Below are 13,663 nucleotides of genomic sequence, written 5' to 3' on the forward strand. Positions count from 1 at the left end.
AAATTCAATGGGAAAATGATGTATTAAGTCTTTCTTAAATAAAACATTTTATACCAAGCTTCTTGATAATCATAATAGTTGTAAATCATACGTTCAAGATTTCCTGATTATGTATTTATAGAATAGTATTTCTAATTCCATTCTTTTCAAGTGATGACTTTGGTAGCTGTATCCATTCCAATCCTAGTAATATCTTCAAAATTAGAATTATGCTCAATTTCTACTGACTTAGTATCTATTAATAGTTCGATAAAATTCTCTAATTATATTCAAATCGCCTTCGTGAAAATAAAATTGTTGGGGAATATAAAGCTGATTAACCAATAGAACCTCTAATTTTGTAACAAACTAATGGAACTATTATGCGAAAACGTTGATAAACCAATAGTAGTTTAAGATAGGCATAACGTTGATAAACCAATAGTAGTTTAAGATAGGCATAAGTGGTCCCGTCAAAACAGAGGTTCAACATTTATTGTTTAACCTCTAGTTAAATTGTATATAATCTAAATATCTAAATAAAAATTAAAAATATTAATTTTTGAAAAAAAAATCGATGATAATACTATAAAAATATGAATAACGTTAAAAACGTATCTTTAAAAAATAACAAAGATTTGTAAAATACTCCATAATGCTCAGGTTTTATATATAATAAAAAAACCTTAAAGCTTATATTGTATAATCCTAACCGAGCATTAATTTTTTTGCGGTTTAAAGTAAAAAGTTAAATGCAATTTAGTGTTTAAGTTTATCTTAATAGGTAATGTGTTAATTTTGGGTAACACACAAATTTTAGTGTTGGGTTAGGATTGATGTGCTAATCCATAAATAATAAGAATATTTAAAATTATTGTTATATTTTTTTGTGTTTTTATATGTCACTTTATTAATAAAGATAATAAAATTATAATTATTATTTGCAACTACGATTCGAACCTTCTAAATCGTATAAACACATGATTACATGTAATTCAAAAACACGATACCATAGTGATACAAAAAGTTTTTGAATTGAAGTTGGATTTCTTCTGTTTTTTAACACCAACTTTTGAAAATTGCAGGAATGGAACATGATAATTAACGGATTAAAAAAACACCCCAAAATATGACACGTATCCATGAAATGAAATCTGCATTCATTATGATACCTCATTTCATGAAAAGAAAGAGAGAACAAATTATGTGTTCTTTTGTTGGGTTTATTTGATTGGTTAGTCCGGTCCAGTAAGGAACTGACTTGTAACGGGTCCCAATTGAAATTAACGGTCAAGATCGATTTGACGGATAAGATGAAGGGTATGTGGGGATACGGGATATTCATCGTTTGGTCACACATCTATCCAATCCAAACATGCAAAAAGAAATTAGAATCAGGCAGCAGCTATCTATTATCTATCCATCTTTTGTTTTGTCAGCAAACCTCCAATGACGTCATCGTACCAATACCAAACCAATTTTTTTAGGCTTGAGCTTGGGCTATGATATGATATGATGCTATTACTAATATAAGGAAAGAAAAACATAGACCAAACTTATTATCTTGTCGGATTGGTGGGTTAGGGTAATAGCTTAAAAGGGGTGAATAGAGACCTATGAATTAAATCAAACATCACCCCTGTTTGTTCAATTTGAATGGAACAGTGTTCATGCATAGATTGGATTGGTGTGTGCTGATTTTGGCAATAAAAGATGAATCAATCTCTTGTCAATTTATTTAAAACGGCTTTGGACTATGTTTGGATGCTTGTTTCCATTGGATACTGGCTTCAATTATGCCAAGAATCTTTTACTCACTTCTTAATAAATGCTCTGGTTAATACATGCTGTGGATAACACTAAATTGGAACATTATTTCATGGTGATTCGTCCGATTAGAAATAATATCCGTGATAGTGCTCTCCAAACTAGAATAAATAAAAAAATTTCTCACGTAGATAACCCAAAGAATAATGCTTGGGTCACAAATTCGTCCAACATCCAACAAGGAAGTCGGACAAAGATTGCCTAGCATTATGTTGAAAGAAAATGGGACAAAAATCATCCAATTTCTTTATTGGAAGCCCCGCTTTTGGATGAAAATCTTTACAATATGAAAAAAACTAATTTTGTCTTGACTTCTTTGTAACTAATTTTGTCTTGACTTCTTTGTAAATTACAAATCGAATAATCTCTATCCAATTTTACCCTAGTTTACAAAGCACTACCACCGTAATTTACTAAGCACTATAACTGTCATTATTTTTAACTGACAATCATCATAAATAAATGCTTCAACAGAGCATCATTCATAACAATTTTCCTTTCTTTGCTACAAGTTCTATAAAATGACTCATCACATTACATATATAATAGATAAATTATATTTAGATTTTCATCAAAAGTGGCATTTTTTTTAGAAATATAATTATAATCGTTTAAATTATTATTTTTCCTACTATACCCCTTTTCATAAAAAATTAAAGGTATCGATTATATATAATAGAAATGCAATCAAGATGATAAACCATACCAATAGTATCATATAAGAAATTACAACTCTAGGAATCAGGCTAAACACTTGGTAGTCTCGGTTATTTTTAGAACAGAAAAATGGCATGCCAAGAACAAGCACCAGAATTGTATTTTGCTTGGGCATGCAGATTTTGAGGTGGAATGCAACCTCAAACCGATTCTCATATTTCAGTAAGTTGAACTTCGAAATGCATATGCAATTCAAGTTGAATCCTTGGTATGCTATCCAAATAATATTTACAGTTGAAATTAAACTCAAAAGAGACAAAATGGGATTTTTTTTTTTATTACGGCATCTTAATTTACTTACATGGATTTCAAGGGGGCAATTCAACTGCACCGAGCAACAGTTGTCCTCCAGATATCCCCAAAAAAATTGGAAAAAAGAATGATTGAAATTTTTAACATTGTTTTAATTAATCAAGCTGCTCTGAAGGGACTTGGCCAAATATATCAGGACATGAATCCCAAGAACCTTGTTCCCTGGCCTCCCAATACCCTCCAACGTACCGGTACGAGTCATTTCCTTTATCCTTGGTGAACCACTGAGGCTTCCAACCCCTCTCCTGCATCTTTCGTGCCTAGTAAAATAGAAAAGGGTAACAGTAGAAAATAAGAAGATAGATAGTCTCTTCACCAAAACAACATAGCAAGCCAATTAGAGTTGCAAACAAATTGGACAACGGATCAATTTGTGGCCACTGTAGCCGGCTAGTAAGATCAATTTACTCCAAAATCACGTTTGAGTATCAATGTGGCCCCTTAGGATGCTCTTGATGGGCCTAATGTTTGAATGATGGGCTGGCTATAGTGCAGAAGGTAGTTGTGCACAAGTGTGGCCAAGCAATTAGATAAAGGGCAAGAGGAGGGTCTCGTGTCGCGAAAGGGATCGGGAATGTTTTCTGCTTAAAGTCATCAATGAACTTCTCTTTCTATCCATTATTTTGTTCTTTCTATCTGTTGATTTGTGTTTTCTAACAGTCTAGTATACAAAGAGAAAATATAGTTCTGCCACTTATGCCTGTACAAATTATATATTGACCGGACATCTGAATACCCTTATGGTCACTAAAAAGCCATACAAGCACAAATTTAAATATAAGTGCAACTGACCTGGCGCTGACGCTGCTCCAGACGCAATTTTTCTGAATTTGCCATTTCAAATTCACCATTCTCCAAGTATCTTTGATCAGGCCTAAGCCTTGAATCTGTAGGTGGCAACTTTTCCTGGATATGGAAATGTACATCAAAAATCATATTGAAAGAACCACAACTCAATCATGAAATAGAAATTCCCAGATTTCATTTTGTTCATACAAATTACTAAGACCTAGACCTGTTCATGGATCTGGCTGGGCCAGGGTCGGCTTATGCCTAAAAACACTCAGCTCAAGACTGGCTCGCATAAACCCACCCACCTTATTAACAATAAACACTTGGAATAAATATAAATGTTATTCTGCTCAAACCTGGTCCATTGGACACAGGCCTGGGCAGGTGCCCAGGCCCACCAGCAGGTTTACTAAGACCCATCTAAGGGACATGCATGTTAAGTAGATGCGATTGAACAACAAACTTGTGTACAATATGAATTAAATAGCAAACCAATTTTTTTACTCCACAATAATGTGGGACACCTAACCAAAAAGGATGACAAGCTGTAATACCAAAACAGTCACCTTTAGTCCTGGGGTTAGCTCATTTAATGTTATAGCAAAACGTGTCAAGTTATATCTGGTGGGAAATTGGGGAGGCTTGTTTCGCTTCCAGAGCAAATGAGAATCTTGCATAGGTTCATATCCTTTTCCCTTCCCAGTACTGTCACCATCTGTGTAATGGATGCTATCATCCCATTTTCCAAAAAGAGATGCTACTCTTTTACCATTACTGTCCTGAACCATCCCTTGAACCTGCAAAAACCAGATTTGCATGAACTAATGTAGTAGTAGTATCCAGTGGTTCTAGTAGGCATGGATAGAAACAACTTCGTGTGTTTTTTTTTTTTTTTCAAGAAAACGTGCTCAATTGTTTTGAACTGTATACAATATTTGTATCTAATGATGTCACACGTATATCCAAACTAATAAATAAGGTGCTTGCTAAAAGAATAAGCATTGACGGATAGGAATTTAACACTGAAGAGCTTCTAGAGAGCAAAAATCAATAAATGTTGCAACATATTTTTACCCAGTATGATCTCAAAGTTATCAAGAAGCAGTAATAAATATCTAGCATAGCTACTGTACCCTTCCTTCATATGATAATCATGGGAGATCCAAAAGGGTCATGAGCCTAGCACCAAGGTCATATAAAGTATATAAAAAACAGTGCTCACCTGGTGAGGATTTCGGTCTATGATAGATTGCTCCTTGAATTTCATTTTGCATGAGTACTCACGATTTCCCTCTATTCGCATTGTACCATAGTGATCACAGTACAACTTTCCCAAAATGAGATTGTATATTGAAGTTGTGACCTAACAAGATTCAGAAACAAAAAAAAAAAAAAAAAAACTAAGCTCAAACTGGAACCTAACCAAAAAGGAGATAGCTTGATTTCATACCTTGCTCCATTGGAAAACTTCTCCATCATCAAATTCCAAAGTCAAAACACCAACAGGATCAAGTTGAATAGAGCGACCCCAAAATTTGCTTTTGAGATTGCTGTCTCCCCAAAATTTCCACCCTGTACCCTCACAATGGCATGCAACAACCATAGGATGATGACTGACCTGACAACAATAGTAAGCTTCTTCACACGTGAAATATGAAAACTTAACATTTTAATGAAAAAAATTAAAATGATGTAATAATTATGTTCAGCATTGTTCTTAGCATTATACATTTATGTGTGAAGCGCACATAAATTACGCGCCCGCACACACAAAAATAGTTTCTCCAGAAAAAGGAGACAAGCATCATCTGATGTTTCCTCTTTCAGGCTCCCCAATGCTTATTTTTCTCTAATGCTGTATTAACAGCAATGGGTTCTTATGTTATATTGCAGCAATTCCTTCTCATTGGTTTCTCCAACTTTTAGTACAGTCTGTATCTTTTATTTTAAAAACCCAGGTTGTCACAAGAAATTCAGAACTGGTGTTAATTTTTCAAGTTTTTTACTACCATCCCCAATAGTGAAAAAACCCAGAAGCATCCATGAATCAAAACTTGTCCCTCCCTTTATCTGAAATAAAACTGTGAAACATCATCTATGTTGAAATATAGAAAAATATTACTCAAAACCTATTTTCAGCACCTAGTAAACAAAGAAATACGAACCACGACACACTCATTTTATGTGAGCATTGAGCTCCCTTTCTAACCAACCTTTCTTTGTTGAGCTTCGGATTAATGGAGAATACAGGCTGGATTGGACTAGGAATTGTCATCAGATCGGTTTGGACTCAGCAGTCCGTATTGGACTAGGACTAAGTCTTAGACTAGCAGTCCGTTTGGACCTTGGTTTCCTAGTTAATCTAAGATTAGGTTACAAGACTTAGATAATGATTTGTCTACTTGAGTTGAGATAATCAAACACTTGATGTATATATATTTTAATACGGATAGGTTATGCTTAGGGTGAGTACCATAGTATTAAGGAAACAAAGAAAAAAGAAAAGATAATCATTTTACTGATCCGAGAATTTAATCTACAAGGGAGATATCTGACCTTCTCAGAGAAAAAACGGAGGCCTTTATCTGGATAGTCAGCCTCGAATGTTTCCCCTAGCAGTGGATTGAAAGGCTTGCAAATCCTTCCTTCTGTTGAAGCGTATCCAGATACAGCAAAAGCAGCCACATTAAGGATCCTCATAAGGCCATTGCCCTACAATAGACACATATATAAATGCTCCACAGATGTAAACCTATTGGGATCAACTCTGAAATTTCAATGCTAATAACCACAAACTAGAAAGCAGTAATCATAAGGGCAGATGAATATGATGAGAAAAGCATTTAAAAGTCTTAACTTGATATGCATTTAACAGACAAAAAAACCCAAAAATATCCATTTTGATAACCAACCATAATGGGTACAGGATGCTATACAGCATGAAGAAGTAATCCAAATTTTTAACATCCATATTTATTTTGGAAGAAATACTAAGCAGCAAATTCTCCAATAGCTTAATTCTGATCCTATAATTTAATTTTGTAAAATATAGGCTTTCCATTGATTTCATTGAACTGAATAGTTAGAAAGTAATAGGAGGCAATAAATCTATTGAAAAGTAAATCAAAGCGCGCGTTACAAACTGCACATGTAAGGTGAAAACAATCAAGAAATGTAGAATCAAGTGTTAGTAACAAAACCAGTGTTCTGGAAGAGGAGGCTTACCCTTCTACCATATTCATATGCCCGATCAAGGAGGTATGAGTATTCCAAATCTTCAAAACATTTTTGTAGTGAAGAGAGAGGTTCATTAAAGTAAACAGGTAGACAAACTTTAGTGAGATCCTTCCCTATATTATCCTTAATCATTGACCAAAGGCTGACACCTTTCTCTTTTTCAACTGGGTCAGGTAACTTCTTACGTCGTTTAACATGTGGATAATCTTTCCCAACAGATTTGATGGAAGGATCAGTATCTTCTTCTGATTCAAGCGGTACATTTCCCTCATCATCAGACGAGAAAGATGAAGTACGGAAATCAGACCCACTACTTTTGAAGGAACCTGATGACAGGAAGTCACGTGTATCAAAGAAGGTATTCTCCTCATCATCAGTTTCTTCCTCTGCAGCATCAACTCTTTCATTATCATCATCAGATTCACTAGCGCTCGCTTCAAAGAAAGAAAACCCGAAAAAAACATTACAAGAAAATCTAACCAGGGCTTCTGTTAAATAATAGAGTTAAGATAATAAGAGCAAACAAAAAGAAGTGGTATTTCAAGCTACTTTTAGCACCCTGTTTACCAGTAAAATGAACAGGAGGTCCTCTTTAAAAAATTACATGCGCAATTGAAGTGGGGTGGTAAAGAGAAACTTAAATATGGACACCAAGAAAAGAATCATGTAACCATCTGTCAACAAGCAATCAGCACTTACAATGAAAATGGCAAAATGCAGAGAGGCATAGTTAAAGGAAGTTGATCCATCAAGTTAACCGGTCTATAAAATATGACACTTACCGCTTGATTTGTCTTGTCTTGAGAGAGAAGAAGCCCCTTGATCATTCCACTGTCTTTGACTTTCATCAACTACTGTATTTTCCAGGTCAACCTTTTCTGTCTAAAAGAAAAAAAGAAAAAGAAAAAGAAAAAACGAAACAAAAAAGAAACAGTTCCTTAGTGGAATATGGATACATGTAACACAGGTAACCAAAGCCACAAAGAAGGCTGCAGACTATTAACTTAATCATTCAAATGGAAGCAAAATCAAATGTGTGGAAATAAAAATATAAACTGGGGACACTATAGGTTTTTTCCCCTAGCCTTCACTTTTTGGTGGGGGGTTGTGGTGGTGGTTAAACAAGGGCTGCTATAATTTAATTGAACTACATTTCCACTACTAGAACACGGGCACGTCATATTTGCACTCAAATTCAGGTAAGACAAGGAGCTAATTCAGACCAATAATAATTGAAAAGGCATTAGAATATTATAAATCTGATAAGATTAAAAATTAAAATTTAGCATAATAAAGATCCCAAAAAATAGCTACAAAGGGGGAATACATAAGGAAAATGACAAAACAGAGCTTGGAAGCTAGACAGATATGCTGGTAAGGGACGTCAAGCTGCATTTAGATATTTGCGTTCAAATCGAATAGGTTCAAGAAAAACAAAGAAGTTTTAGAGAATACCCGCCACGATATTACATTTTTCATAGCTGTTAAAGGCGCGCTAGGGGGTCCTCGAGCGTAGGTGCAAGGATTAGAAAACAGAAGGAAGGAGCTTCCCTGTTACATCTCTTACTCGTATTCCCTCCCTTCCCTTCTATTTTTACATCTCTTCTTATTGTTTTTTACTTGGATCAACGATTTAGAATTAATTTTACTAAATAGGATGAGTGGTTGAGATTAATCAACTTTTTATTTTAATGGGAGCAGTAAAAAAAATTAAAAACCTAATTATTAATCAAAACACAGAAGAGGTGTGCCTAAGGAGAGCCTGCGAAGCTCAGGAGAGAGCCACAGAGGCTTGCCTGGGACTTATTAGGCGCAGGGCCTTGATCCTCGCCTGAGGCCTTTAACAACTACTACACTCACAAGCGAAGACATAATAAAGTATAATTGATGAATGCATCAATCAATTTTTGAAAGACATGAGACTAGCAATGCCACATCTTAAAGAAAGGGCACACAGCATTCGTGCTTAAACCATATATGCATTCTGTTTTAGAGATGTAGCTCTCACTACAGAAGCAACTTTTTCACACTACAATATCACATCATCTCATCTCAAAGTTTCTAATAATATAGAAGCAATAAAAAATAGGCTGAGGATATTTATCACCACAAATTGCCAAAAGGAAACAAGAACAAGAAGATATCAGTATGCCTTCCTAAGAGGACCATATTAAGTTTTATGCAAAATATATATATATATATATATATATATATATACATATATATATATATATACATATATATATATATATACATACGTATATATCTGTGGGCACCTCAAGGTTTTCTTTTTTCTTTACAAGACAATTTGCCTTCTTCTATCAAAGATAAATTCTTTACACAAATTGATAGAGAACTACTCAAACAAACACAAGGAATTAGGTCATCAAACTTTTAAGACTCAGCACGTGTGAGATTCAAAGAGCAGACAACAAGAACTCCTGTTTGTAAGGGAGGTGATGAATTTGTGTGTGTACTAGCCTCAGCAAATATTAAAATATTCTCGGAATAACGCTAATAAGATATATACATTTGCAGAAAAAGAAGTCTCTCACACGAGAAATTAAGTGAGCCAGAAATCTGGCTAAAATGGGAGAGGTGATCTTTCACAGACATTGATATATATGTACAGACACAGAGAGACATATAAAGTAGCATAAGCCTTCTTCAAGAAATTTCGTTTGAAGGTAAAACTAGAATTGAAATAACAAAAACAACAATAAGAAAGAAAAAGCAAATTCTGATCTCACCAAACTATAATTTACTGAAATTTAATACTAAGCAGAACAAGAACATCATCGGATACAGCAACATTTACTGATGTAGAATAAATTATTAGAACACTCAGGTAACAGGCTCTAGGCAAAGTCAGCTAAACAGCTAAGGTATTGGTTATCAAAAAGTGTAGTCTACGATAGCTACTTCTACCATAGACAATTATTAGAAGAAGCAATTGGCAAAGGAACAATGACCTCACTCCTCCATCCTAATATTATCACCATCACTTTTCACCAAATCATTTCTAACCATACAACCTAGTGCCAATCAAGTTCTACAAACTTCTACGCCAATGGTTATTGGCAAAGCACACAAAAAGCAAGAGCATGCAAGGACTAATTTTTAAGAAAATAAAATGAAGTGACCACATATATACAACTAAACATCAGTAAAGGAACCAAAACATTAACCATCAACGATCATAAATCCAAAATAATTATATTTAAATTTCAAAAATCAAACTCCACGCGTGACCTCAAATGAAAATCAATCACCATAATACTCTAGATTAAAACTACCTCTATAATCTACAGAAACATACGGAACTTGAACAAAAATTCCTATATGGAATGGCATATTCTTAACAACTTCTGATTACATGTACCTCCAAATGGCGCAGGGTGTCAATGAGGAGCCATTGCTTCTGCTTGAGAAGCACAATCTGGTCCTGCATGGATGCGAACTCACTCTTTACTATTTGCTCTACATCCTGGATGGCCTCCTCGCTCAACTCCTCTTCCTGAAGGCGATACCTCAGCTTTTCCATCGAGAAGGCTGCGTTCTGTATAGGAGCCATTAGTTCGCTGTTAGACATGCGAGGGAACATGTCTTTCACAGCCTGCAATGCCTCCATCCAGGATAAACGATCCTCTCGCGTCTCTGCTCTCAAATGGAGCCTCTTAGTGCCAGTGAATATTGAGAATCTCTTATCATCCGATCTGCTCTCGCGAATCGTCGATACCTAGAAAAAACTAAATCGAACTTAATTTGATAAATAAAAACAAATGCATACAAAACAGAGAATCAACAGCGATAATAGATAGGGACCTTTAGATGAACTTCGCCTACTGGATTCCGCTTAAATTGCGAGGTACCATTCTTCTTTCTCGACATCATTCTTACAGATTCATCACCGATGACTTTGGATCCTTTCTCCGTCTCTCGACTAACAACAATCTTATCAGGTCCATGAATTTTATAATACGACAAAACACCATCCTGCAAAACGAACCACCTCGGCCTCCAACCTTTCCCGTAATTCACCCACTTATATAGAATCCCGGAAATTCCATTCCCAACTATATCATTAATCCTCACATCAACCTGTTGTTCCCGCGGTAACGACAGCGAATTCGCCGTCAAAACCGCCGCCGCCAATCCCCGCTGACTAGGCCGGCTATTGCTGCTGATGAAGCTGTTGCTATTACAATCGCCGCCGTTTTGATGATTATTGAGGACGTTCGGCTGGTACTGATAACCAGACATGGATCGAGCACTCAAGTCGGATCTAGAGGCGATTGCCATTGGTAAATCAGGTAAAGTCTTAGCCGAAGAATTATCGGACACAGTAGATATACAACAAAAATGATGCATAGCAGAACAATCAAAAAATCAAAACAGATCGGACCGTCGCATATCGGCGGAAACACCGAGAGATTTTCTCCTCACATGAATTACTCCGTTCTAGAGAGAGAAACAAAAATCCCCTGGGAGAAAACCGAAATGGCGTAGGAATATTTTAGAGAGGGAAAGAGACGATTCAATAACGGAAACTTCGGTGGAGAAGAGAAGGAAACCCGGAAGAAGAGGAGTAAACGGAGAGAGAAGGAATCGGAAATCGAAGTACGTGAGAGGCACAATTGAATTGGATTGAAATTTTCGCCAACAAAATCAGATCAGAGAAAATAATATTTTTTTTGCAATTAATAAATTAATAAATTAAATATATTGCGGGACACGAGAGGCAGTTCAAAAATGCGAAGCGGTTGGTTACGAGAGTTATGATATGACTCTCTCTCTCTCTCTCTGCCTGCTAAATCTGCTTTTATGGGGAGGTTTTGTTTCTGTGCGGAAAGATACAGGGAAGAAAAGGTAGATATTCGCCGCCGGCGTGTTGTAGATAGCGACGTCGAAGGACTCAGATGTTGACACGTGGAAGAGGTACAATGTATGAGAAGTTGTGGGAATGGAGAGAGTCAAAATGGTTCTAAAGTGGAAACAATATTAAACTTATCTTAAATTGAATTCTAAATATCAATTCAACTCTAAACTTATCAATATTTGATAAATTAATCAAAATGTTAGGACTTTGATCATTATTTATATATAAATATAATGATAAAAAACGTTGGAAATTGAATTTATTTTGATTTTTCTCAAATTGGAATTTTAGATGTGTATGTACATAGAGATGAAAACAGGGATGAAAACGAAGCAGGATAGGGCGGAAAATGCATATGCATTTTCTATCCCCGTTCCCAAACTAGTTGAGTATTCTCTATCCCCGTGAGTTAAACGGGGATAAATTTATCTCCATCATCGTTCCGCTCTACGGTGAATCCTTGTCTTCACGGGGATCCTCATTCACAGTTTATAAATGTAAAAACTTTATCCTTATTCATCTTTCTCTGTTTTCACGGGGAATCACGGTTTATGTTAAAAAAATCAATCAAGACTAAAACGTTTAAGAAACAGTAGCTAATAATTCCAAATATTAACAATTATAATCAAAATTTTCAAACCGCAAAAAAAAAAAAAAAAAAAACTAAAATTTAAAAACAACCAATTACCTAACTAAAATGTACTTAAATCATCCAAAAAAAATCAATTATCACAAGCCATAATCGAGGATCCCCGTCGAAGATTAACGAGACGCAAATACCTTTTTCACGAAACCACCATGGGGGGATAAAATGATCCTCATCCTCAAGCCATAGGGATCCTTGTCGGGGATTCCCCATTCCCATCGGAATGGGTCACCGACGGGGACGAGAAATATCTGCTTCATTTACATCCCTATATAAACATCGATAAGAACAAAATAAAGTTTTTGTTTTTATTTTATTTTTATTTTATTATGATTCACTTTTAAAAATCATATTTATAAACAAAAACTTTTAACAGGTAAAAAATAATATACATAAATAATTATAATTCAACAAAAAAAATGTGAATTTTTAGAATAATAAAAACAAATAGAAAATACAATTAAATAAAATATTCGATAATAATTAATACAAATCAATTTTGAAAATTGTATTATTTATTTTTGGATAATATTTTGTTAATTGTATTCTCTACTCGTTAGATATTGTCTCATAGTTTTCATTAAATTATATTATTTATGGATATTATTTTTTACATGTATAAGTAGTTTTAAAGATATTGATATTATTGTCGATACATTATTAAAGATATATGTTATAGACATACATGATTTGATATATTAAATAGTTTTAAATTATTATATTAAGATATAATTTTTAATTGCATTTATATAATAATAATTTGTTAACTGTAAGCAAACGTAAAAAATATAAATATAATTAAGAGAAAAGTATAAAAATAAGTTTTGTGGTTACACCTGTTTTCGAACAACACTCATGTGGTTTAAAAGTTTGCAAAATGGTACCATGTACTTCATTCCGTTAACAAACACATACCAAATTGACTAATGGTGTTAAAAGTCAAAGGGAAAAGAGTTAATTTGGTTCTTATATTTATTTATTTTATAAATTAAACCCCTTTATTATCTAATTATCACCAATAAACCCCAAAATAAAAAAATAAACATCAAATACATCATCTTCTCCTTCTCTCTTTAATTTCTTATTTTTGTTCTTCTTTCTCTCTCTTCTCTCTCTCCTCTTTGTTAATTTCTCTCTCTAAAATCAATTGAATTTCCATCTCTTTCTAAATCTAATCTTTAATTAGCTTACTTGATATCATAAAACAACAATTATCACACAATCCAAATGTGAAACTACAAATGGTTTATTTTATTTGATATTAGCTTATTTGA

At 34.3% G+C, this 13,663-nt stretch overlaps 1 protein-coding gene across 2 annotated transcripts; it reads right to left on the bottom strand.

Moving 5' to 3' along the window:
* Positions 1 to 2,772: 2,772 nt before the first annotated feature.
* Positions 2,773 to 11,666, bottom strand: LOC136235785 (oxysterol-binding protein-related protein 1C-like). 2 transcript variants are annotated; one of them, XM_066025811.1, is made up of 10 exons: positions 10,690 to 11,666; positions 10,247 to 10,603; positions 7,647 to 7,746; positions 6,853 to 7,298; positions 6,184 to 6,339; positions 5,078 to 5,245; positions 4,850 to 4,990; positions 4,194 to 4,424; positions 3,628 to 3,741; positions 2,773 to 3,095 (listed from the first exon to the last, which is right to left on the bottom strand). In XM_066025811.1, exons 1-10 carry the CDS (start codon positions 11,233 to 11,235, stop codon positions 2,931 to 2,933), a joined length of 2,424 nt encoding a protein of 807 aa, XP_065881883.1. In that variant the 5' UTR covers positions 11,236 to 11,666; the 3' UTR covers positions 2,773 to 2,930. The 2 variants fall into 2 exon arrangements, with proteins under 2 accessions (XP_065881883.1, XP_065881884.1); XM_066025812.1 differs by having other exon boundaries at positions 10,247 to 10,613; positions 10,690 to 10,825.
* Between the last annotated feature and the right edge of the window lie 1,997 nt (positions 11,667 to 13,663).

The sequence above is a fragment of the Euphorbia lathyris genome, chromosome 7 (genome assembly GCF_963576675.1).
Source record: "Euphorbia lathyris chromosome 7, ddEupLath1.1, whole genome shotgun sequence".
NCBI classification, from domain to species: Eukaryota; Viridiplantae; Streptophyta; class Magnoliopsida; order Malpighiales; family Euphorbiaceae; genus Euphorbia; species Euphorbia lathyris.